Below are 27,359 nucleotides of genomic sequence, written 5' to 3' on the forward strand. Positions count from 1 at the left end.
TTATGGCAATGTACACCTGATGATTTCGAGCAGAAAGCAGGTACACATTTAAATCTATCGCAAAGGGTCATGTGGTAGCACCTGACATGGTAAAAAGGCTGTGCACAGTAAATTGTGTTTGAAAGAAGCTCTTATTGTGAAGGAATAAAGTTGAAATCGTGGAATGTCTTGTAATGTCTCAAAGACATCATCTAGATCAGTGTTTCCCAACCTTTTTGATGTTGCGGACCCCCTGTATCGAACATTAATTCACCGCGGCCCCCCGTAACATCCAAAATGGAAATTTTTTATATTATATGTGGTAGCACCTGACATGGTAAAAAGGCAAAAGGCTGTGCACAGCAAATTGTGTTTGAAAGAAACTCTTATTGTGAAGGAATAAAGTTGAAATCGTGGAATGTCTTGTAATGTCTCAAAGACATCATCTAGATCAGTGTTTCCCAACCATTTTGATGTCTCGGAACCCCTGTATCGAACATTAATTCACTGCGGGCCCCCATAACATCCAAAATGGAAATTTTTTTTATATTTTACATATCATAAAGATGAAGTAACACATTATAATTTTACAACACTAAATGTGTCATTTATGACAATGCAATACTGTTATTAATGGAAATATTCGGAAGAATATGAATGTATCAATTAGGCCTAATATTATGAATTTAACACTCACCTAATGTGATGGCTGGTGCTATTTTTCAGACGTCAACTTTCGCATGTCAGGATCAAAACTGGATAATTTCAGACGTAGATCTGGCTCCACGTTAACTCTGGTCCTATATTTGTTTTTCATATATACAGGATGAGAAAATGTTGTCTCGCACAGATATGTAGTGGCAAATGGCAACAGATGTCTTACAGCCCTTTTGGAAATTTCAGGGTAAACAGATTTAGCTTGGAACCAAAACTCCAGTAATGGTAATGAAGGAAACAGCATTTTGAACGTTGAATCACAGGACAGCTCGATAAGTTATTCTGCTTCGACAGAAGGAAGTTCATATTCCGAGTCTAGAAAGAGAGAGAGTTTTCATCCAGTCGTTTTTTTCAAGACAAAGCAGAAAATACAGACATAGTTGAGTTGCCAATGACCTCAACTATGCAACATCACTAGACAGGGGTTGTTCATTGAAATCAATGAAATCACTCAGCGTGTGAAAGGAATCTTATTTTCCTTTCTCGATACAGTTGCACCACAAATTTAACTTCTTGATTGTTGCCTCTATCTTGTCTTGCACAGAAAACATGGTGACAGATGTACTTTGAAGGTTCGAGTTTAGAGTATTCAAGATGTTAAAAATGTCCACCAAGTAAGCAAGAGATGAGAGCCATGTGAAATCATTTAAATAGTGTGTTAACTCAAATTTGGAGTTTATGAGGAGCAACCTTACTTTATCACGAAGCTCAAACAACTGCATCAGAACTTTACCCCGGGACAGCCACTGGATTTCTGAGTGCAATAATAAGTGTATGTGATCACTTCCCATTTCATTACAAAGTGCAGAAAATAACTGGCTGTTAAGAGGACGGGCTTTAATAAAATTGACAATTTTTACTGCCTTGTCTAGAATGGTTTTCATTTTGGAGGGCATACGGTGTGTAGCTAGTACTTTGCAGTGTATACAACGTGTTGATTTCACAAGAGGTGCAACTTTCTGGATAAGTGCAACCAAACCTTTATGTATTCCCGACATTGCCTGAGCACTCTGTGCTGATACCTACACATTTTTCCCAGTGAAGTTTATTTATAGTTATGAAGTCACTGACAACTTTGAAAAGGGCTTCAGCAGTTGTATGAAGAGGTAAAGATTCACAGAACAAAAAGTCTTCACAAATTTTATTTTCGTGTTCATATTGCACAAAAGCTAGCAAATTAGCATTATTTGAAATATTGTGGCTTTCATCCAACTGCAACGCAAAATATTCACCATGACGTAACCGTTCTATAGTTCGCCCACCATTTCTAGATCCCTTCTTGGCTTTGTGCCAAGAATAGTCGATTCATGCTGAAGGGGAGAAAGAAATGAAGGATGTACGAATTGGTCGCCAACATGCGAAATCACGTGCTTTCTTGTCTGTCGCTGTACTAGTACTAGCTTGATTTTTGTTGTTCTCTTTTTGCATTATTTTTTTATTATTAATTTGTATGATGGATCCAGTACAGTCAACAAGTTCTGTTGTTAAACGTTTCAGTAGCTCTTGCAAAAGAATATTGAATAATGTGCTGACATTCTGTGAAAAAGAATCGTCAGAAGGCCGTCTTCTTGTTCCCCTTTCTCAAGTCATAAAACGTGCACGTGCAATTGCGGGCGTATCGGGGTCAACTGTTAGAAGAATTCGTAGGGAATCAAAAGGTGAAGATAAGCCAAAATTTAAATCTCCTAAAAAAAAAAAAAAAAAAAGCGCCAGAGAAAGAAAACCATCAAAACCGTAGCATTGAATGATTTTGATGTAGACGTTATAAGAAGAGCTATTCACGAATTTTACGTATTCGAGAAAAGAGTGCCAACTGTTCCGAAATTGATTCCTGTGCTTAAAGAAAAAATTAATTTTCCTTGGAAAAGAGAAACTTTAAGGAAAATACTTCATGAAATCAGATTTTGTTTTAAAAAGTCCCAGAATAAAAGGAAACTTATCATGGAGCGAAGTGACATTGTTTTATGTAGAACGCAGTATTTGCACGTATTAACACTCTACGTACATTTTTCCAACTGTTATACAAGCAAAATAGTTACACTTTAAAAACAACAATGTTCGTAAAAGAAAAGCTAAATTTTCCGACCTGTAATAATAAACAAACTCAGTTTGTTTATTATTAACTTTTCACAGTATTGTCAGATAACAATATTACAGAACCTCGTTGACATGTTTTTCACTAAACAAGTTCTTTAGTATCGCTTTTGTCGCAGACAAAATTAAATCTTCCCCAATTGTATGGAGTTGTCCATTTCTAGCGATCAGAAGAGCGACTTCGTAAGAGGCAAGAACAGCCTTTTCATTTTTTTTCCCACACACAATGTCCTTAACTAAATTCTGTGAGCCACAAAGTTGCAGTTTTTTATTTTGAAAATATTCTATTGGCTTATTAACTGATTCGCCATGTTTTGTTTCAAAGTGACGTCTCAACTTTGATGGTTTCATTGATTCATTCGATAACACTTCGCAACAAAGAACACACTGTGGTTTGTCTTTACAGTCTTTATTCAGAATGGAAAATCCCATTTGGAAGTAGTTCCTTCCCTCAAAAATTTTCATTTTTGAGGGAAGGAACCTTTATTTGCACTAGTGCTATTTTCGACAACACTAGATCCACTCGGATTATCATCTGTCTTGCATTTCAACGATCCACACTTTAACCACCGATCCATATCTAAATAAGATCGTGAACAAATTGAAAATCAGAAGTTTCATTGTGAACTCAATTATTTGACCACGAGTAGAAAAACTGAATATTAAACTGAGAAAAACACACTTGTATAATATTATAAAATTTATTTATAATATAAATTATAATATTATAAATCTCAAACCCAATATAATATTATAAATCATAATTTATTAAATTAAATTACAAAGGGTTGGTTATTCACCTCTGCTTTACAAAGGGAAGAAGTAACGGTACCAATATTCGTGTTAAATTTTACTTAAACCATGGGCCTCAAGAGCCAGAGATATAGATTACAAATATCCCAGGAGTGAGCAACATGATAAGATAAAGTTTAATGAAAATAAGCTATCCCGCGGACCCCCAGGGGTCCGCAGACCACAGGTTGGGAAACACTGATCTAGATGATTTCACAAAGGGAAGAATTATTGAAAAGCTTGAATAAGGCCACAGAATTACTGATATTGCCAGGGAATTTGGAATCTCACATAGCATTGTATCCAGGCTCTGGGCAGAGCTTCAAACCATGGAATGCATTCCAGATTTGTGGTTATAATAACAAAATGTAATACACCAGAACAGGTCAGCTTGCAAGTTGGCTCCATTCAAGAACAGGCACGTGGATATCTTGACAAACTGTAGCAAGACGTTTACGACAAGTAGGCCTATACACCTGAAGGCTGCTCAAAATTCCCCTCCAGAAAACAAACAAGGCCCTTTACCTTGCTCTGATGGAGGAGTGGGCCAGGTTGCCTCAATAACTCCTGAATCACTTAGTGCCAAGCATGGTACATGAGAGCTGCATCACAATTTGGGGTGAACATATTCCATACTGAAATGTCTCTCCACAGTTTTCTGTAAGCACTGTACATGAAATTTGAAAAATTTGGTAAAAATGTATTGCAATTTAATTTTACAAAATTTATAACATTTTTCGTGTAATAATTTATAATTTATTAATATAATTTATGAGTATGCTGGCAATAAATTTATGTCCACATTTGGCTTTAGTCATGAAAAAGGCAAATTTAACACTTTAACAAGAGATTTTTCTCTAATCGATTTAATTAAAGTCAAAGAAATCTATATCACAAAATACATACCATACTGTCAGAGCAAACATATGTTGGTCGACCCTCAACAAAAGACTGACAATTCAGAAGCCTAACACTGAGTTTTCCAATATCTTCCTCTGTCATTTTAGTGCACGATGTCTGTAGCATCATAATGACCTATAAGTAAAGTATCGTTAATATATAAACAAAAGAAAAGAAATGAAAAAATTTTTCATCTATATATCACTATAAGAAAAATTTTAAATATATGCTGGAGATTTTTCCTTTTACAAAAATACATTTAGTACACAATACTTAATGCACAGAGTATAGTTGTCGATATCCTAATATGCACAGAACCATATGGATTCTAAACAAATGTCAAATTTACAGATTAAAGTATTAAAAAGTTTAATAACTAGCTAAAATAAGCACAGATATTTTGCTATAAGTTTCTTATAGTATCATCAAAGTATGAATAGAAAATTTCAGAAATTCAAAAGCAACCAATTATAGGTGTATGCCAACAGTTACATTTCTGAATGTGTGTGTTTTCTAAAACACTATTAGGAATTATTCAGGACTATAGTTTAAAAAATATTTCAGTCAAGTTGGCTTTTCAGTTGAGAGAACTGAAAAATATTACATTAAGCTTAATAAAGCCAAATGTCTTGACTCACTCAGCACTATTGAGATGATACTAGAAATATGATCTTTTGAGCCAATTCTATGAAAACTGCACTGAAGTAACTTTGAATATCTTTAATGGAATTAATTCAAAGAAAGTTTCAAAGCTCTGAGAGATTAAGCCAATCTATTTGATTTTCAAATAGACATTTTTACAAGTTCTACATACATATTTAAATATATTTTTAATCCCAGAGTTACAGAATTTGTTTCAGTCATGGATTATCATGCATATACACAGTCCTGGCTGGACAAGTGGATAGCATCTCTGCTCCCCGCAACCTACAGATTATGGGTTCAAATTCAATGTGGCATGGATGTTTGAGAATATTAAGTGACAGATGAATTCCATCATCCACTATACTTTTAATGGAAGCCAAATGTACCTTGAAAATGCACCACGTTTAGTTTTCAGATTACATAACCCTAAAACCAACCAAAATACTTGTGTATTATAAAGAAAAAGCAAAATAAGCATGACTGTCACTGCTAGTACCTACCTGTTGTTTATAAATTTCCAAAGTCACATAATGGAAATTAATGTGAAGAGATGACAGAGGAGCAAGACTAATAGAATTTGTGGAAAAAGAAATACCTACATGACATTCTTTTTTCAATGAAAATCCACAGAAAATTGACATGGAAAAGTCCAAATGGAAGACCTAGTGAAACTGACTTTACCCTCAATAAAATAACAGAATAAAACATTTCAAGATGGTTCTATTATCAGTACCTTCAGTACCTTACTGCTTCAACTTTCAGCAGCCAGCTTAAAATAAACTGCCAAAAAGAAGAAAATGTTTCAAAGATCAAACAGATATGTAAACAAACACTCAACATTAAAAAAAAAAAAAAAATCCAACATGAATTAAACAGATTTGAAAATAACAGAAGATAACTGCATCTTCAAAAATGCCAAATGGCAATTAATGAACAGCAAAAAATAAATAGTTTCAGTAATGACAAGATGGGAGTATAACCAATCATGAAATAACTAAAGTGCCACAAATTCTACCAGAAATTATGTGGAGCATCTAAAGCATGCAAAATGGAAAAGTTGTAGGAGAGGATTGAGTCATAGCTGAACTTCTAAAAGGGTGGGGAAGTGTTCTACAAAATCTTTGCCAAAAAAAAAAAAAAGTTCAGCCAAGATATGGTAAATCAAGAAAATTTGGTCACCAAGAGCAATGAAAAGGCTGCTCTTATTCTGATTCACAGAACAGGTGAAGTAGAAGACTTGAACTATCAACTACTATTTAGCGATTTATAGATTGTTTACAAAAGTCTTGGCTCATAAGACTTCGTGCAAAAGAACAGGCAGGCTTCAGCACAATGGACAATATTCAAGTTGTACAACAGTTTATTGAATGGTGTAATGAATACCATATCCCATTATGACTTGGTTTTATTGTTCATATCAAATCCTTTGATCTGTTAAAACTTCTGCAATACTTAAAATTCAAAAAGTGAAGAAGCCATATGTAAGGACCATCATATCAGCATACACTAATGTTACAGCAGGAGAAAGATTTTTTCACTAAGTTACAATATAAATTAAAGTCACGACAAATTATATTCTTGTTTAATCTGAAAGGGAATGTGCTTTGCATTATGAGATACTACAGTGACAGGTGTGAAGTCATTAGCCTCTATAAACAAATAGCCCAGTTTTGAAGACATTTTACTAGCAAACTTTATTTGCTTACGTGGATAAAGGATTAAAAAAGAACATGATCTAGAGTATTCATGATCTATATATATGATATGATCCCGAGTATTTTAACAATAAGGTGTTACACCTTTTCACTACTTGCATATTTCTCATATACAAGTGTTTTGCATTTAATCAATTTTCGTATCTCTTCTGGGTGTGGCTTCACCTGATGACATTTCAATGTTTGTCTTCAGGCTCGATTCCAGGGAGTACAGTGGTACATAGTGGTAAGTCTTTGCCTGTCACTGAGCAGAGCCACCAGTGAGCATCTGTTCAGTTTATTTACAAGAGATCCTTTTGGGTCACTCAGCAAAATTTAGCAATTTTTGTAGATCACTCAGAGTTTTCGGAAGCACCTTTTTACAGTACTTCAGTAAAGGTCAAAACTAGTCTGGGTAGTGGCCTTTCCCATAATGCATAGCATTATACATCTGAAAGGGATGCACTTTCAATTATATGACACCAAGGAAGTGATGTGAAATTCCTTAGTATCATCTTTTCCATTAGACGACTACAAGTAGTCCACTCATGAAGATACTTCACATACAAGCTTTGTTTGCTTGCACTTGAAAAAAGGATTAAACAAGAATATAATTTCTTATCAACTTTAATTTAAAAAATGCTACAGATTGATGAACACAGCATGTTTAGAAGAAATATTCAAACTTCTTGATTAGGAAGGGAAAAAAAAGTCTTAAGAAATGTGAAATATTTAAGCCATTTTTGCATCACAGATGCTAGGTATATAGCTAAGTAGGTGCCAAGTGGGAGCGGATACCCCCTTTTGAGTCATCAGAATTCAAGGAGAACCGGCCTACCAGTCCAGAACTAGGGGAGGGGGGCACTGTAGGCATCAGGAGGGGGTGGATCCCCCAGTATAAAATAAAATAATAGTAAATTAAAAGCGGAACTACATCAATTGCTACTAGTTAAATTCTCTACAGTCCTGTTATCTTTAGGCTTTGTATTTTTTCCACTGACCAGGTTTCTCTGTGTTCAGAGGTTCCGAATTTCTGCTATCTTTGGTCTTCAGTCAGTTTTTTTATGTGGTTTCCAACCAAGAAAGGGTCTAGTAAACCTATAATATATTCGTACCATGGTTGGGATAAGCATTTTTTTTCTATATTTTTATTTTTTACCTCATCCAGAAACCCTAGAGACCAAACATGGAACTTCTTCAAGCCATTTCAGGACTCTAATAAAGAAGGATGGTCTCACCCAAGTGATGAGATTCATCTCTCATCTAAAGACAATCATGGACATCCATCCCCATGGCGGATTTGAATAAGAAGCCTGTTGGTTGAAGAGCAGATACGTTAACCATTCTCAGCCAACCAGGTTGGCAAGTTCTTCTATACCTGAAAAGAAAATTCAAAAAAGCTTCTTCAAGTGTTAACCCCTAGAAGGAGGTTGGCAACCATGTCAGGGAACCTTTTTCTTTCTTTTGCTGCTCTGGAACATTTATAGTTCCAGAGGGTTAAGCAAAGAGGGTTAAGTTTATGATTAAGCAAAGAAGCTTACAAGATGCTAAACCATTGTTAGTGTTGAGATTGGGATGATAAATCAGCGTTTGACATGGTTTTCTGAATTTTTTTTTCCATATAAGTTTGATACAACGTAGAAACATGGTGCCTTTCCAATCAATTATGTGGCACATTTGAAGTGCATGATCAGAAAGGTTTGTTTTTCTATTATAAAAGGAATTTAATGTGTCATCTGTATTGACCTTTTCTTATTGGGATTATCCATCTTGTTTCCTCCCATGTAACACAAATTCCAAGTGCACTGGCTTTTGTATACCACTGGTTTTTTCTTCACAGTCTACCATAAATGCACGCACGCACGCACACACACGCACGCACGCACACACACACACACACAGACACACACGGGCTGAAACCACAGACTTGTGCAACACAAAACACGACCTTCAAACACAGAGTCCTAACAATTTACTCGAATGAGGAAGCTCTGAAAAATGATCTCAAATTATATGCAAAACTTTTATAAAGAACAACTACAAAAAAAAATAATTAAGAGGATCCTTCACAATAATGTAACCAAAGATAAGATTACAATAATGGCATAGCCATTCTGTACAATTAAGGGAATATCTGAAAAAATAGCACACTACATAAATAGAATATTAAGGCAACATTCAAACCACCCACAAAATTAAAAAGCCTACTCGGCTCTTCTAAAGATCCCCTTCCCACCCAAGGGCATACAAAACCCAGTGCACCTGTAATTATTATTATTGTCATCATCACGTGACATCTCCAAGGAGTCCAAAGACTCCTCGAAGGGAAACACCTACTCTATAACTCTCCATCCCAACCACTTAATCCACCAAATACAACCAAATGCCACTACAATCATCTACTGCCCACCACCACCACCACTAGTATTTTTTATCTGTAAATTGTGTATGTGGGAAGAAAAATCCGAGTTTCCAGAAGAAAATCCTGCAACTGCCAGAGGAGATTGGCTAACTCACCTTCCAATGAAAAAAAAAAAAAAATGATATAAAGATTCTTCTTGTCACGATGAGAATCAAACTTAGGCCTTTTCCAATCGAAGGATGCAACATACCATTGTTCTTCCCACTGTGCTATGGAGGCGGTTAATTTACTGTATGCAGAGGAAATAGGATGCACACAAATAAGAAAAGATGAACACAAAAAAACACATTAAATTCCTTCATTTAACTTTATTTAACCATTGAAATAACTGGAAAGGAACCCAAAACTTGGCACAAATGAAAATTCAAAGAAACTTGTCAGATGCTGATTCATCATCATGCTTGACAAGATTTTAGGCTAGCGTCGCATGTTCTGGCCTTAGAAGTCATCGTTGAATCTCTTAAGAAGACGTCCTGGTTTTCTTTTTCCTAATGATTTATAATTTAATTAATTCTTTGTCTACTTTGAAGAAGATCCACTCACTTTAATCTTTCCTATAAGACTTTGTCAGCCAACTCTTCTTATTTTATGACTCCTTATGCTATTACAGTATTTGAGGGCTATGGGATCTTTCCATTTCTGGCCTATATCTATGTCCCCCCTCTATAATCCACTCTTTCCCCTTCAATATACCCTATTCCTCCTATGGGCTGATTCATCAGCATCTTACAATTCTACTGGAAGACCCATTTACAACTCATATAGCATTCAGTTATAGAAGAGAAAACAAGATGACAGTATTCAAAAAACCTCCAAGCAGAAGTAGACCTGGTCAATGGACAAAATACAGAACCTAAAGATAACAGGACTGTAGAGAATTTGACTAGTACCAATTGATGTCATTCTCCTTTTAATTAATGTTATTCTTTTTAGTTACTTACCATTACAGTCATCCCTCGACTTATGTTCGTGATCCCATAAGGAATAAATAACATTTTTGGTTATACTTTCAAACAAGACACAAGCGAGCGTAAGCAAGTAGCAACAGAGCTTTCAGTGGCAACCTCCCTCAGCAGTCGGCACGTGTCTTCAACAGTTCCTCTGTTGATTTGTGATAAATACACAAATAACCCATTGAGAAATGGATTATTTGTGTATTTATCATTAAATATTCGCGATATTTTGTGCAAATGGCCCTACACGTCCAATCAAAAAACCTAGTGAAGAATCACAGAAAAATTGGTGAGCAATTGATCTTGAAATGAAGTTGCAAGTTATAAAGCAACATGAAGCTGGTAAGCACGTGAATTTGATCACACGACTTCGATGGTCTCATTCGATAGTGACGACCATTTTGAAAAATAAGGATAAAATCGTAGAGACTGTGAAAGGATCTGCTGCCATTAAATCGACGATAGTGATGAAGAACAAGGTCCTATCGGTGATATGGAAAAGCTACTTGCATCATGGATAGAGGACCTGAACCAAAAGCGCATACCCTTTATCACTGTGACCATAACCACTAAGGCACTAAGTCCCTTCAACATGTTGAAGGAGAAAGCAAAAACCCGATTATAACTACGAATTCAATGCTTCTTCCAGTTGGTTCATGAAATTCAAGCAGCGTTTTGTGCTGCATAATGTGAAAATGTATAGGAATCTGCAAGTGCTGAGAAGGCTGCCAAGGAGTTTGTGGAAAAAGTGGATAAAATTATTACGGAGGAAAATTATTTGCCACAGCAAATATTTAACATGGATGAGACGTCCTTGTTTCGGAAAAAAATGCCCAAGTGGACATTCATCCACAAAAGGGCATTAAGAGCTTTGAAAAATCGAGTTTCAAAGCTCTTAATGCCCATATTACAATTCTGTTAAGGGTAATGTGGCTGGATATAAACTGAAACCATTTGTGATATGGCACAGTGAGAATCCACGAATCTTCAAAAACATTAGGAAGCACACTCCCAGTTCATTATCAGTGCAATAAGAAGTCTGGATGATTCAAAAATTGTTTGAGGATGTCTTAATAAACTGTTATGTGAGTGAAATAAAAAGCTATTGCGTGAAAGAAAATGTATAATTTAAATTAAGTATAATTTCTGGGAAATTCCCATGCTACTCCTCATAACCATTATTAATATAATTAACGGCTATATTAGCCTGTTTTTGTTTAGGAGTGTCCCTTATATTTAATACATTGGCTAACATAACTCAAAAGGGGTATATATATATATATTAGGGCATTATGGGCGAGTAAAGAAGGCAATTATGGCAGAATAAATGTGGAAAAATTATATACAAACCTTGATTTTGGCTTAAAAGATGCCTTCTAAATCCAAGCTCTTGTTGAAGGGGGGGGAAGAGAGGGAAAGAACATGGGGATGTAGTTGAGACTTAAATATAAGGGACACTCCTAAACAAAAACAGGCTAATATAGCCGTTAATTATATTATAATTTAAAATTTTATTAATTCTAGATAATGCTCCAGGTCATCCGTCTTATAATGGTAATCTTCATCAAGTTCAGGGTAATGTTTCTCCCTCCAAACATTACTTCATTGATCCAACCGATGGATCAGGGAGTTCTTGCAGTGTTTAAGGAGAACTTTTTCACAAGCTATTTCTGCTACTGAAGGAAATGACCAGACTTTCATGCAATTCTGGAACACATTCAATATTTATCATGCTATTGAAAATATTGCTGTGGCTTGGGATGAAGTGACCTCTCAATGTATGAGTGGCATATGGAAAAAGACATTAAAAGGTTTGTGCATGATTTTGGAAGTTTGTAATAGCCGGCCTAGCAAACAATCGGAATCTTGAAGTGAATGATGACGACAAATTCAACTCACAGAAAGTTCCTCTGAAGAGTTGACCAACGAAGAATTAGTCGAACTGGAGGAACAACTATTGCAGAAGAGAAAAAATGAGAAAAGGAAGAGGGAAAAGAGAAACAGGAAGAGGTAGTTAAACAATTTACAGTGAAGGGTATTGCAGAAATGTTCTTTGCAGTTAGCGATGTTCTCAAAATGGCTGAAGACATGGACCCCAATGTTGAACACTACTTAATAATAGAAACGAAAGTACATGATGCATTTGCTTGCTATTGTTAGATCTTGAATGAAGTTCTTTCACTATAGAAATAATTCACTCAAGATTTAACAAACTTAACAAATCAACAAAGAGATACCTGTGTTTAAATAAAGAAGCAAATTGTAAAAGGGGCTATAAATGAATGCCGTTAAAGTGGAATTACAAAAATATATTTAAGTAATGTGATCTATTTGTAAAGCATGACAATTAAAAGGTGTTCTATGTGAAGTGTTTATCACAATGTAAAAACAAAAGTTCGAAGTCAACTGGCAAAATTTCAGGTGAATACTTGGCCTACAGCAGTAGCACTTGCACGGCGAGCTCATATTTCTCAGAAGTCGCTAAGGAGAAGATCGTCCCGTGTGCACAAGCAGTATGGAGCAACGTCTCGCATGAAAAAGAGGATCGGTGCTGAGCGGAAAATGTAGCAGTAAAGAGGGTGCAACATAAAAGGACTCTGCACTCCTTACATGGGGCTTTTTTCCTTGGATGTCGGGTCGCTCTCTCCCGTCTCATCGAGGGTTCCGGATCGCCTTCTGCTGTTTGATGTCAACACCAGTTTGTTCCAGAGTCCAGGCTCGGTACATCTTTAGAAAGGAATAGCTGAGTACGATAGTTGGGATGGCAATGCAGACGAAGACATGTGGCGATGGAGCACGCCAAGCACAGGCACAACGGCAGCTTTCGAGATAACCAGATCAAATGACCTCCTTGAGCGACGTGGATCAAAGCCAGAATGAGATGTCTTATCACAATTTGAGAGAAAAGGATTGAGCAGTGCAAGCTGAATTATGAACTAAGTAACAGACCCACTGAACATCGTAGGAGTTAGTAATGTACAGTTTTTGTTTTCCTTTTCTGTTTGAAAAGATGAAATGTTGTGAATTGAATTAATGTACAAAGACATTCTAGTGTAGGAATTTTAAGCGATTGGTATAGGTAGCAGTGGCATAACTCCTGTGATCATTTCTTTAAAGGATGTTATATTAGATGAATTGTGTCAAGTATGTTATTACAAGGTGAATGATTCATCCTAGTAGAGTAAATGTACGGATGAGAATTTAGACCTGTATACTGTATGAAGGTAGTGTTTAATTTTATAGAAAGGTTTCATGATTGAATCTAGTTGATTTGAAACTTAGTTGTCTTAAATAATTCCCTAACTTAGAATGACAATATTTAGTAGAATGTATGAATGTAAATATGTATTCTTATGACTTCAATAAATGTACTGTGTATTTTATCTGATTCATGGCCTGAGAATGAATTCAATACCACTCATTTTTTAATCGGAACCTGAGCGGAACAGAATAGCATGTTTAAAACCATGACTGCAAATGATAGTTAACGAAAGTGATATAGATAATTCGGTACTAGGTATTAATGATAGATTGATTATCTCTGCATATTATCTGAGAATTCTGCCTTGGTTAGGAGGTCTTTCTAACCTAATGGTATTGGCTGGCACAGCGAACAAATAAATGTGCCAGTATCTTATCGGGAAGTAACTCCAGACAGTCGAAACAAAGTATTTGTCTTCTGCCCAAGGCATACCCTTTGTCTAAGTAATTAATGCTCTTAATGAATCTGGGAATCAGCTAAATTGTGTACATAATGTTTCTGTAACTAGCACTGAAGCCAAAATTTAAGTTAGGATCTTAAGTGTAGTTAGGACAAGCGAAGTAGAAGTGAATAAAGATAAAGTTGTGAGACACACACACACACACACAAACATTCATTTTTAATATCAACTGACTTAAAACCCGAGAATTATAACAAAATGAGATTTATTTGAAAACGCAACATGTTTCGTCGAGATTGACTTCATCAGGCGTTAAGAACAGTATTATTCCTGAGACAGCATTATTACTTATCTCTGAATTCTGTCTCTCTGTTTCCTTATTGCCTATACAGCCATATGACTAGATGTGCACACTAAAATCCAAATGTGTTCTGATTAATGCCCTACATAGTAGCATTAGTCAAGTCACATCTCCTTATGTCAGAGTTCTTTGCATTATAGCAGAAATTTGCATGGTAACCTTTATAACTTTTGTAGTCATCATATATATATATATATATACAGGGTGTTCGGGATAAATTTGACAGTTTCGTAAGGAAAAAGAAAATCTTCTTTGTATCTATTAAATTTAATGAATTGACAAAAAAACATTACAGGCAGAGTTAATTACAATACTATCAACAAGATTTACTCAAAATAACCACCATTAGCATCGATCACAGCTTCAATTCTGCTTCGGAACCTCGAACAAGCTGATGCTACAGTCTCCCTGGGAAGGGCCGCAAAAACTGTTTTAATTTTATCCATTAACTGGGCTTTTGTATTACTGGAAGTGCGATTGGTGTCTTTTTCAACTGCGCCCCATACAAAATAATCCATGGGGTTAAGGTCTGGGGAGTTTGGAGGCCAAACATTTGGACTGGTGAAGTCGTAGAAATTTTCAGACAACCATTTTTGACTTTTCCCAGAGGTGTGGCAAGGGGCCGAATCCTGCTGCCATACATACGGCCTACCATTGGCTACCCTTGTTATCCAGGGCTTGACTACAGTTAGCAACTCCACGAACAAAGCCCGAATTCCAATGCCAGGGTTCTTCAACACCTGTTCCTGCAGATTTGCGAGGAATTCTGCTGTACGAACGCAATCAGATCGTCTGCTAGGGATCTTTCTTCTTGCTACATCCTCGTAGTCACCATTGCAAGTCTCTAGTTCATGCCTGATTGTTTTTACTGTATTCAGGGAGCATTGGGCAGCAGTCGTAATATCCTTATTTTGATGGCGGGCACGAATCATCATGATACAAGTTATTCTCTTCCATGATTCAGGTGGGTTCCAGCTATCCATCCTTTCTGACATCTTGTATATGAATGAAGAAGGGTCCAAACTTTTAAATGAAGAGAAGTGTGTGTTAATACATGTAACTTACGGAAAATATATATATATATATATATACACAGGGTGTTCGGGATAAATTTGACATATTTATAATTAATTATATTTTTCCGTAAGTTACATGTATTAACACACACTTCTCTTCATTTAAAAGTTTGGACCCTTCTTCATTCATATACAAGATGTCAGAAAGGATGGATAGCTGGAACCCACCTGAATCATGGAAGAGAATAACTTGTATCATGATGATTCGTGCCCGCCATCAAAATAAGGATATTACGACTGCTGCCCAATGCTCCCTGAATACAGTAAAAACAATCAGGCATGAACTAGAGACTTGCAATGGTGACTACGAGGATGTAGCAAGAAGAAAGATCCCTAGCAGACGATCTGATTGCGTTCGTACAGCAGAATTCCTCGCAAATCTGCAGGAACAGGTGTTGAAGAACCCTGGCATTGGAATTCGGGCTTTGTTCGTGGAGTTGCTAACTGTAGTCAAGCCCTGGATAACAAGGGTAGCCAATGGTAGGCCGTATGTATGGCAGCAGGATTCGGCCCCTTGCCACACCTCTGGGAAAAGTCAAAAATGGTTGTCTGAAAATTTCTACGACTTCACCAGTCCAAATGTTTGGCCTCCAAACTCCCCAGACCTTAACCCCATGGATTATTTTGTATGGGGCGCAGTTGAAAAAGACACCAATCGCACTTCCAGTAATACAAAAGCCCAGTTAATGGATAAAATTAAAACAGTTTTTGCGGCCCTTCCCAGGGAGACTGTAGCATCAGCTTGTTCGAGGTTCCGAAGCAGAATTGAAGCTGTGATCGATGCTAATGGTGGTTATTTTGAGTAAATCTTGTTGATAGTATTGTAATTAACTCTGCCTGTAATGTTTTTTTGTCAATTCATTAAATTTAATAGATACAAAGAAGATTTTCTTTTTCCTTATGAAACTGTCAAATTTATCCCGAACACCCTGTATACACACACACACACACACCCACCCACACACACACACACACAAATAAAAAAAAAAAAATAAATAAATAAAAGGACTACACAACACTATGAACAAATTTATGTTGAAAAGAAGAAGAGGAATAAGTGAATCATAAAAAAAAAAAATTAAAAAAATAAAAAAGGTAACATCAGAAGAGCCACAGTCTGTGGTCCTTCCATCAGGGAAGGCAATGAAGATGTAATTGCAGAGGAAGATTTGCATGATTATTCTCCTGTTTTATAGTGGCAGTAACACACAGTACAGTTTTATAATAAGGTTCAAAAAACACTTTATAAAGCCATTTCAAGCTTCCAATAAGCAGAGCATGGTCTCACTGAGGTTGACGAAAACTGTCGACTACTGAAAAAACTAGACTAACCCATGTTAATAATACTCCTAACAGGTATTTCTGGCAATGGTAATTATGCATAACCTTCAAGCATTACTTCTCTAACCATTCCTATTAATTATTTTTCTAGGCCTCATCACAAGAGGCTTACACTCAAAAACTACAACAGTCATTTTAAACATTAGTAAGATTAAACATTAAGCACCAGAACATTCATCAACCACTCTCACAATGAATTCCATTCATTTATCATGCAAAAAATATATTTTTTACATGATGAACTTAAAGAGACCTTTGTACAGTTCCCAGGAATGACTTATTTTCTCATGTTTTCTCATCTCAGTATATCATTTTTTTCATCTCTCAGACCACAATCCCTAAACCTGTCCTCTAACATTCCTGAGACAGTATTATTACTTATCTCTGAATTCTGTCTCTCTGTTTCCTTATTGCCTACACAGCCATGTGACTAGATGTGCACATTAAAATCCAAATGTGTTCTGATTAATGCCCTACATAGTAGCATTAGTCAAGTCACATCACCACCTTATCCTTATGTCAGAGTTCTTTGCATTATAGCAGAAATTTGCATGGTAACCGTTATAACTTTTGCAATGTACCCTGAATTTGAGGTCCCTATCCAAAAATATTCCCAGATTCCTCACTTCTTACACACCAGGAGAAAAGGTTCCCCAATATAATACACCTCATTCTGTCTTCTCTAGCTGAACTACATGATTTTACACTTAGGAACAATCAAGTGACATCCCTATTCTTCAGTTCAAAGTACCAAACTATTCAAATCCTGTTGATTATTTTTAACAGTACAGATGAGAACACAGCATAATAAAATAACTATTTATTAATGCTGATTACTTATTGCTGATATTTCACTGGTATTCTATCCAGCATCTTCAGAACACAAAAAACAGTTTGTCATAGTACGAGAGACAACCACAATCTGGTATTACAATGGGACTAGTTTGAACAATTGTAACATGCAACACAAAGACTAAAGTCCTAATTAGGTGCAATCTATGTTAAAAAATAAATAAAAACAGAAAGCGAGAGAGAGAGACAGAAAGCAGTATTAGTTTAGTCTTAAGATGACTGTCTCCAAATTCTTTGGCAAATTTATACAGCCATACTTGTTGAGGTTTGGAGTATGTTTGAAGAGTTCTGTTGATTCTAGGGACAACCTCTCCGATTTGTAAAAGCTTCTGTGCAGCACTTCTGTTTTTTTCCAATCGATCCTGTGGGCAGGGATATCTACAGCATGGTCTGCTAGAACTGACTTCCCATAGCGATAGTGCCAGATGTGTGTTTTTTATGTTCACTGAGGCAGATGTCCAAAGTAGGTTCGATGACGCAAACAGGGCACTTCATAGATTCCTGGATGTGATAAAGGAGAGATTCTGTCCCTGGGTGAATGGATGAGAGTTTCCAATTTCACATACGGTTTAAATACGGTGCATAGTTGGTGTTTGTTAAGCACCCTAGATATCTTATCAGATCTGCCTTTAATGTATGGGATTGTGACAGTTTTGTTGTAGTCTTCTATGGTACAGTGAGGGGGATTTCTGGGTAGCATTTAGTATTTTGTCTACCTTATGGGGATTATAGTCATTGGCCAAGAAAGTGTGACGTAAGTGAGTGAGAGAGTTCAGAAGTGAGAGCACTGTTATCAGAACAAATTACTCTAGCTCTGTGAGTTAGTGTTTTTAGAATACCATATTGTTGAGATGAGTGATGGTGTGATTGTTTGTGTAAATATCTCCCTGTATGTGGGGTTTTCTATAAACTGAAAGTGATAAGGAACCATCTGGAAGACGTGATTAGTGTATCCAGGAAGGGCAGACAGTCATTAGCTTCCAGTTACATTGTAAAGTGGATTTTCAGATGCTGGCAATTTAAATGCGCTAAGAATGTATCCAATGTGTCTTGGCTATATGGTCAAATAGCAAACACATCATCAACATAGCCAAAGTCTTGGTTTGAGCTGTATTGTATTGATAGTTTGATTTTGCAAGTGTTCTACGTGTCAGATGGCTAAGGGGGGGGGGGGGTAGGAGCCTATAGCTGTCCCATCTAATTGTTTGAATATTTTTCCCTTCCACATAAAATAACATGTCTGTATGGTGAATTTAAATAGAAATATGTATCAGGGGGAAATTGTGACTTTAGTAAATCAAAGGTTTCTATCAATGGTACATTTGTGAATAGTGAGGTGATATCAAAGCTCACCATTATGTCTGAACTTTTTAAGGTATGGTTTTCTAAAATACTTTTTAGATGGGTAGAATTTTTAACAAAAGAGGGAGAATTGTTTGTGGTAATGGCTAGTAGTTTGGCTAAATGTCTAGCAAGTTTATATGTGGGGCTGTTTATACTATCCACAATAGGGTGTAATGGTATACCCTGTTTGTGAATTTCTGGTGCTCCATACATCCTGGATGTTTTAAAGTGGAAGTGCTTAAGTTTGTTAACTGTTTCTTTAGGCCAGGACAAATGACTTTGTTCAATAATTTGTACACCTTATTCTTTTGCGAGTTTGTGGGATCCCATTTTTTGTGTTCTGAAGATGCTGGATAGAATACTAGCAAAATATCAGCAATAAGTTAATAATAGTTATTATCTTATCAGTCTGTGTTCTCATCTATACTGTTAAAAATAATCAACACGTACAATGAACACATAAGCCTTCCCACACATTATTCAAATCCTTTTGTAACATCATCATGTCAGAGCTTCCTACCATTTAAAATAAGTTAAATATGCCAAGAAATTACATTCTTGGTTTCAACCTTTATCCAGGCGTAAGTAAACAAAGAAAAGATGCTGAAAAACTTTCGACATGTCTCTAATCCAGAGCATTTTAGTAAAAAGGTGCGACACCTTTTGACTATGTATATGGAAATATGGCTTTTGCATTACTTCAACCTTGGTATCCCTTCTGGGTTTGGCTCCCACTAATGGGACCTAAATAAAGGTCAAAACCAGTCTGGATACTGACCTTTTTCATAATGCACAGCATTATAAATGTCCGTAAGGATATGTGCATTGCATTGCATTATTCGATACTAAGGCAATTGACGTGAAGTTACTAGCTTCTATATAAAAGTAGCCCAGTTGTGAAGTTACTTCACATGTAAACTTTGTTTGCTTACACTAGGATAAAGGTTGAAACCAAGAATATAATTTCACGGCATCTTTTATTTATAGCATAACCAAGTGAAAAAACTTTCAGCTTCCCAACATTTCTCTTCCTAATTAAGCATCATCGGCAAACAACCTCTTAAACCTAGAACTATATATATATAAATGAAACAGCAGTCCTAGAACAGAACATTGTGCTGCACATTAGTCACCTTTTCTTTGGAAGTGAATGAACCCTCTATACACAACTTGCTGGCTATCCATCCTCATCGACAGTAATTTGTCAAGTGGTACGCTATCAGACACTTAAGTAAAATCCAGAAAAATCACCATGTAAATATCCTCCCTCCCCATTTAATACACTTCTTGTCCAATTATAGAATGCACCGTAACCAAGTTTCTGATACAGGACTCCCCCACCCCACCCACACACACATTCAACAAACCCATGCTTGAGCATCTGATATATTGACCACTACACCTGATATATACATATACACTGGCCTGTAACTGGATACAACTGACTTGGATTCTCTCTTATATCAAAGAGATATAAGAGATACGAGGTGGTATCAAAAAGTTTCGAGACCAGCTCTGTTTATGAGAAATTACTTTATTTATCTATGTTTACACACACTATCACCTTCAAAATAGCACCCTTGCATATCAATACAGTGCTCCCAGCGTTCATGCCACTTCTGGAATGTATCCTGGAAATCTTCTTTTCTAAGCATGTCAAGCACCTTCTGCGATTTGCGCTGAATCTCTGCAATGGTGTCAAAACGGTGACCTCTGAGCTGGATCTTCATCTTCGGGAAGAGGCCGAAATCTGCAGGAGACAAATCTGGCGAGTAGGGTGGATACGGAAGTGAGATCATGTTGTTTCTAGTGAGAAGCTCACGTGTGAGGAGAGCTCAGTGACAGGGTGCACTGTCATTGTGGAGCATCCAGTTTTTCGCACTCCACAGATCTGGTTGCTTTCGCCGAATGTCCTCCCTCAGACGCCTTAAAACCCGGCAGTAGAACTCACTATTGATGGTCTTGCCCCTGAGGACGAATTCTCTATGCACAATACAGCGAATGTCGAAAAAGAAAGACAATGAGCATGCACTTGGTCGAGCTGCAGACCTGACTTGCCTTTTTCGGTCATGGAGATGATGGGCTCTTCCACAGTGAAGACTACTGCTTCGTCTCAGGGTCGTACCTGTACACCCAAGTTTCGTCACCAGTAATAATCCTCGAATTTCATGTTTGCTCTTTGCTCTAACTCGCTGTCCATGATGAAATTGCAGATGTGGTAATGCAGGTGGTCAGAATAGCATCAGTTGCACAGCTCCTGATGTACACAGGACGATGTCTTTTGGCACACTGACTTATGAAGGTAGGTGCTCCCCGTGACTATGCGTGCAGCCTTGTGCTGCCATCTGTTGGTGTGTTACAAACTTAGTCTCGAAACATTTTGATACCACCTCATATAAGTGGGGAAAATAGTGCCACTGCATGTACCACTATTCCCCCCTCCCCTGTTTTGAACAGTTCTCTTCTGGGACCATTCCTGTTGTCAGTGTCTTGCTGAACAACCCAATTTGCAGCAATGCCAGCTCTTTTGCACAATTCCTTAATGTAAGTGGTGATATCCCATCCAGTTTCAGAGCATTATCAACATTAATCTTATTTAAAATTCTAGATCCTTCACATTCCAGAAAATGGTAGGTCTAGATCAAGACAACAGAGAAGCTGACTGTTGATGATTTTCTCCATTATTTTGAAGACCAGGTACTGGCAATAGGAATGCTGAATGACAGCATACTTTTCTCTCCCCTTTTTTTTTTTTTTAAATAGGATGAATATGTGTTTGCTTTCACACATCAAGATGTCAGCTGAGTATAAAAGATTGTATAAACAATATTAGGTAAATGTTAGCCCTGGAGCACAATATAAATACAACTAGAGAGATACTATGAGGATTAGAAGACTTTTTTTTTTTTCAGTGTCTGTCATTTAATATTCTTCTGATATCTTATAGCTGAAAAAACATGTAAGATATATAATGTAGATTGGTATAGCGAGAGGAAATTTACCTTGGTTATCTATGCAGCAGTTGAAGAAGAGTAATGCCAAGAGGTCAGCATTATCCTTAGGTGCTGTAGTGCTATCTTCTGCATGAGAGAGAGAGAGGTGATCTTCCTGCCATTAACCATCTGTTCTGCTAATATATTCTATTTCTAATATATTCTATTTAAGCAAGCACTTCACATTAGCTCTGCCAACATACAGAGCAGTCCCCAACTTCAGTAAGCGTTATGTTTCTCAAACTTTATGTAACTCGAATTTTATGAAAGTCACGTTTAACCCTCCCCCTCATTATTTAATCATAACTTATTGCTTACATTACTCCATTACTTTTCAACATGTATGTCAATGATCTTTCCATCTTTCCAGGAACTAGAAATTTTATCTACACTGATGATCTTGCTAAAGCTACTCAATGAAATAATTTCAAGTCCATTGAAACTACTCTATCATTAATAAATTAAAACCAAAAACCTCTTGAAAACTCAAACTAGCCTTTTCCACTTAACAATAAAGAAGCCAACAAGAAGAAAGGGGAAGGTTCCAATATAGAACATTCCTAGAACCCAGTCTACTTTTGACTCTCGATTGCACTCTTTTATATAAAACACGAATAGAAAAAAACAAAGGCAAAAGTTAATGCAAGAAATAATTTACTTAGAAAGCTTACTTCCTCCAAATGGGGTGGAGACTCTAGCACACTGAAATCTTCTGCCTTGGCCCTTTGCTATTCTTCTGCTGCTGAATATTATTATTATTATTATTACCCCAAGACCTCATGGAGTCGGACCCATCTGGGAGGTCCTTTTATCACACACACACTGCTCATCATACTGTGCCTTGAACACAATCACTCCTTGCAGACATCACACTCTCACAGGCAAGGCATTCCAATCATTCACAACTCTGCACGAAAAAATCTGTTCCTCACTCCCTTACTCACACCCTCTTTATACAGTTTCCAGGGATGGCCTCTGGTTCTCTCCTGATCTCCCACTATTTTCTGCAGAATTTCTCCAGTATTGATCCTATAACAACCCCTTACCAACTTGCAGGTCTCTATCATATCTCCCCTCTTCCTCCTGTCCATCAGACTCTGCAAATTACATCTTCTCAATCTTTCCTCATACTCGACATTCCAGAGATCAGAAACTACCTTAGTCAATCGCCTAGAATATGCCTGACCTGTATGAGCAATATCCTGCCATACTGAAAATCTTGACCCAGCATTAAATGAAAGCTGCCAATTAATTACAGGATGCCTGAAACCAACACCATTAAGAGATATGTATATTTTGGCTGGTATTGCACCCCCTTTAAATCAAAGCTCTGCATTCTCAGATGATGAAAGAAGCAAACAAATGAATGATGAGCACCACCCCCTATTTAGCCAAACTACAGTGCCCCAAAGACTAAGATCCCAACAGAATTTTCTAGCAAATGTTGAACCACCTAAAAGTCCTCCAGAAACAAGACTTCAACAATGGACAATGGTTTGCACTATACCCTGAGAATAATAATGGTATTCCAACAGCCAAACATCTTCCATGTGGTACCCACTTGGACTGAAATAGTTGGAAAAGTCTCAACAGACTATGAACAATAGGCCACTGCAAACAAAAACTCATCAAATGGGGCTACCTCACTGGACCAGATAATTGCGAGTATGGGCAACCCAGTCGATGGAATACCTTCTTTCTTGCCGCCTTCTTCAATTGCCCTACCCAAAAGAAGACCTTATATCCTGCATAAAAAGGGCAGTTGATTGCGCAAGATACTAGAGGAACATTTGACTATATTTACTGTATATAACTTATGTATAGTTTTCTTTTCCTTAATACTGTATATAACTTATGTATAGTTTTCTTTTCCTTAATATTGTACTTATTATTCTGTAACGCTTACTCAAGTTGGGGACTGCTCTGTATGTTGGCAGAGCTAATGTGAGGTGCTTGCTTAAATAGAATATATTAGAAAAAGCTAGCAATCTTCCTGCCATTAACTATCTCAGATAGTTAATGGTAGGAAGATCACACTCTCTCTCATGCAGAAGACAGCACTACAACACCTATTAAATTTAAGTTGTTTTCATTTGTAACGTATCCTAATTTGTTATAAATAATGTACGGATTACTTATTACTGTACCACTTGTGTTTGGATACAAAATAAATAATTGCTTACACGTCTTCTGCATTCTTTCCTACTATTATTCAATAGTGCTTCCAATCTCAAAAGATGGGGGGAAAAATGCTCACTAAACATTTAAAACGTATGCTCTACAAATGTGATGATCCGTGTTTCATCAGCAACTAATGTTTTCTAAACACAAGGCTACCTATCAGTTTCTGCTGATATGATAAGAAACCAATTATAAAAGAAATTTTACAAAACTCAGTGCTTTTTCTCATCTGTTCACCCAGATCCAGATCTTATCAATAATCCTTCCCCATGCTCCAATAATTTTTAAGAAATTACTCCAATTAAGAGCAAAAGGTTTTATAGTAATGAAAAAAATGAAGGGGTCTAGTTGATAAATATGATTATCTTTTTCGAAAGCTTTGGATATGGAACAACTTGCTACTTTCTGAACAAATGTGTTCATTCGATCAACATGAAGGCAACTAAGACCACAAGTATTTTGTCTGTCAATTGCATACGATAAATGTCTATCAATCAACTGCATGCATTTTCTGGCCTTCTAGGATTTTTTATTATTATTATTATTATGGGCGACTCCAGGGAGGCCTAATCGAAGGAGGACCTAAACATCATGTCCACACAACTATACGACATTCTCACAGTACCCACAACAGATTCTGGCAGCTTATTCCACTCATTTACCACTCTAAAAGTAAAGAACCCAGCTCTAACACCTCTTGCCCAGCTTTTTCTTTTGACAAAGCTTGAACAGGAATGTCTCTTCTCGAAATTCCAAAATTAGCATGTCATGCAATTTCTTACCTTTTAGTGGGAATTGCGCAACTTACTAAAAGTCTCGCTCGTTTCAGGTTTGAGAATTAACCCATTTCGAAAATCGGACTCCTTCCCTTCCAATTTCAAGTAGCAATCGGACTACTTCCATTCCCTTTCAAATCTCGTCAATACATACCTTTCTTTTATCTTGATAAAACTGATATTTGGGGAGATAGCAGCAAAGATATTCGGATATGGAGGAGGGGAGTGATTATGCTAGTCTGATACCCTCTGAAGATATTTGGACTGACTTAATTTAATTCGAAATTTGCAGCAGCCTCTGACTTTATTATTTACCATTTTATAGTAAGTCTCTGTTCCAACATACCTTGTGGTGACACCGGTCCAAATTTGATAACTGGAGACCAAATTTTTCTGCTTCAGCCAAAAATTTTTCATCTTTACTGGTGACTTCAAAAGGTACTGAAACGCGTGTTCCAGCATCACTACCTTTATCCAAGACAGAATTTGTATTAATTTGCTTATTATTTACTTCCCCAAATAACCACTGCCAGATACCTTCGGAAACATTAATGTGGTTTAAAAGAACTACTATAAAAACGCCCTTAAGCAAACTACTTGTCATTCTTGCTTAACTTAAACCGAAATCTAAAATTAAAACTATAAACAGGCCTAAACAAGTATAAGCACATCTATTGCATTGTATATTTAAACCTCGCGCACATCAAGCAACTGATATCAATAGATACATGTACTTGCACATCGTATTGAGTGCATATTCTAATTTTATTTCATCTTTAATATCAATAAAATTTTTACATTAAATAATAAAAATAATAATAATAATAATGGAAATGCTCTGTTGATTACAGATACGAAACAGAAGAATTACTTCATTTAAAGCGCAGGAATAGTGACGTAACCGTATCTCAAGATGGGATGATTGAACTAAGGCTCTAATTAGAGCCTTAGATTGAACAGTTTAAAATTTTCAAAAGCTTAGGAATAAACATTCATTAAATATGGCATGTAATATTAGTTTATGCATTATTTTTATTCTTAATTTTCAGGAAAACAGAATTATTTTCTGTTTTTCTGAATTTTTATTAATTGCTCTTAATAATCTTCTAATTGAACATCTCCGCATGGTCGTATCGCAATTAGAAAACGACAAAGACATATTGCACTCTTCGACTAGAAAACAACTGAGTTCTATATTTGTCACGTCAGTTTTCATAAACTTAGGAAGCTTTATTTGTTGGAGGTAAGTTTGCAGGTCTATACGATAGTGACAGGGTTTTTCTCCTGAAAACTCAGATTTTTCATCACGAATATAAGCAGATCGGTCCTAGTACACAAGCAATTTACATATACACAGCAAAAATATCTTTATTAACGGTAGATGCTAATGTGTAGATGATGGACTGTCACTTCTGGTACAGAGTGGTGCTATGTATAAGCGATGTACACAGTGGGTTGTGTATCACGAAGTGCGCTCTCCCGATTAGTACTTGGGCAACCGTGGAAGTGTCGCGTAATAATGATTATAATTATCCAAGGTAGAATTTTTTTTTTTTTTTTTTGTCAATCAGCTTTAGAGGACTGGATACAGTACAGAAAATTTAAACTTCCTAAGATTATGGATTATGTCTGATTTCCTTCTTTTTTGAAAGAAGGACACCAAGGGACAGGCAGAATCGAGTGAAAGAGAAACGATAAGAAATCCCGATTTCATTTCGTTTATTGAACATCCACAAATTATACTGCATAATATACATTGCATAATACTGCTGCACATTATGAAAGCCAGGACACACCACTTTTTGAATACATGTGTTCAATATACATTAAGGGAACTAAGACTATTACAGATTGGTACTTGGTCTATCAATCAACTGCGTGAATTTTTGAACCTTCTGTGCTGTTTTGCTGGAGGAAGGGGGAATGAGTTTCCAAACCTGTCTAACTCCTTCAAGTGAATGACTTGCTCACATCTAAGGTTTCCAGATCAAAGAAAACATGGCATATGAAGTTCATTGATGTTTTGGGTTAAAAGAAAGCAGCTAGAGTAATGAGTAAATGTTAAGATTTACTCATTACGCTAATTACAAAGAGTAAATCACATGCACGCTCATCTTTATTGGAAGGCTCGCTGATTTACTTTACCATGTCTTGTCCATTGCCTGCAGGTTTACTTTAGCCCTTATAAAAAAGTTGGCGTTATGTTACACTCACACTGTAACAGTGTGTGTGTGTGTGTGTGTGTGTGTGTGTGTGTGTGTGTGTGTGTGTGTGTGTGTGTGTGTGTGTGTGTGTGTGTGTATGTGTGTGTGTGTGTGTGTGTGTGTGTGTGTGTGTGTGTGTGTGTGTGTGTGTGTGTGAATATATATATATATATATATATATATATAATAAAAAAAATCGCCTAACTCCTTTTATTCTCTTATAGGGAGTAGCCAAAGCCGTTTAAGCCCTATCTAACTTTTGGAGACTGAGTGGACAGTTCAAACATTTTGGAGACAGCTGGTCTAAGACTAATTTAATCGACCCGTGGTGAAGAGACTGATAACAAGTGCCGCAATATCACGGTCCGTAACC

The 27,359-nt window shown here is 36.6% G+C and overlaps 1 protein-coding gene across 3 annotated transcripts in view; it reads right to left on the reverse strand.

Annotated features, from left to right (window-relative positions):
• LOC150105372 (protein brambleberry-like) overlaps positions 1–25,442 on the reverse strand; it is a 108,540-nt gene extending 83,098 nt beyond the window's left edge. The window contains exons 1-2 of one of the 3 annotated variants that reach the window (XM_090394741.1): positions 25,129–25,442; positions 4,489–4,617 (exon numbers count right to left, since the gene is read on the reverse strand). In XM_090394741.1, the coding sequence (XP_090250867.1) occupies positions 4,489–4,617; positions 25,129–25,386 (387 nt within the window). In that variant the 5' untranslated portion in view covers positions 25,387–25,442. Of the gene's footprint in view, positions 1–676; positions 949–4,488; positions 4,618–24,788; positions 24,821–25,128 lie in introns of those variants that run through there. The other 2 variants (XM_090394742.1, XM_090394743.1) reach the window with 2 other exon arrangements.
• Positions 25,443–27,359: the final 1,917 nt, after the last annotated feature.

The sequence above is a fragment of the Typopeltis vanoorti genome, chromosome 6 (assembly GCF_054136105.1).
Source record: "Typopeltis vanoorti isolate ZY-2024b chromosome 6, IOZ_Tvanoo_1.0, whole genome shotgun sequence".
NCBI lineage: Eukaryota > Metazoa > Arthropoda > Arachnida > Uropygi > Thelyphonidae > Typopeltis > Typopeltis vanoorti.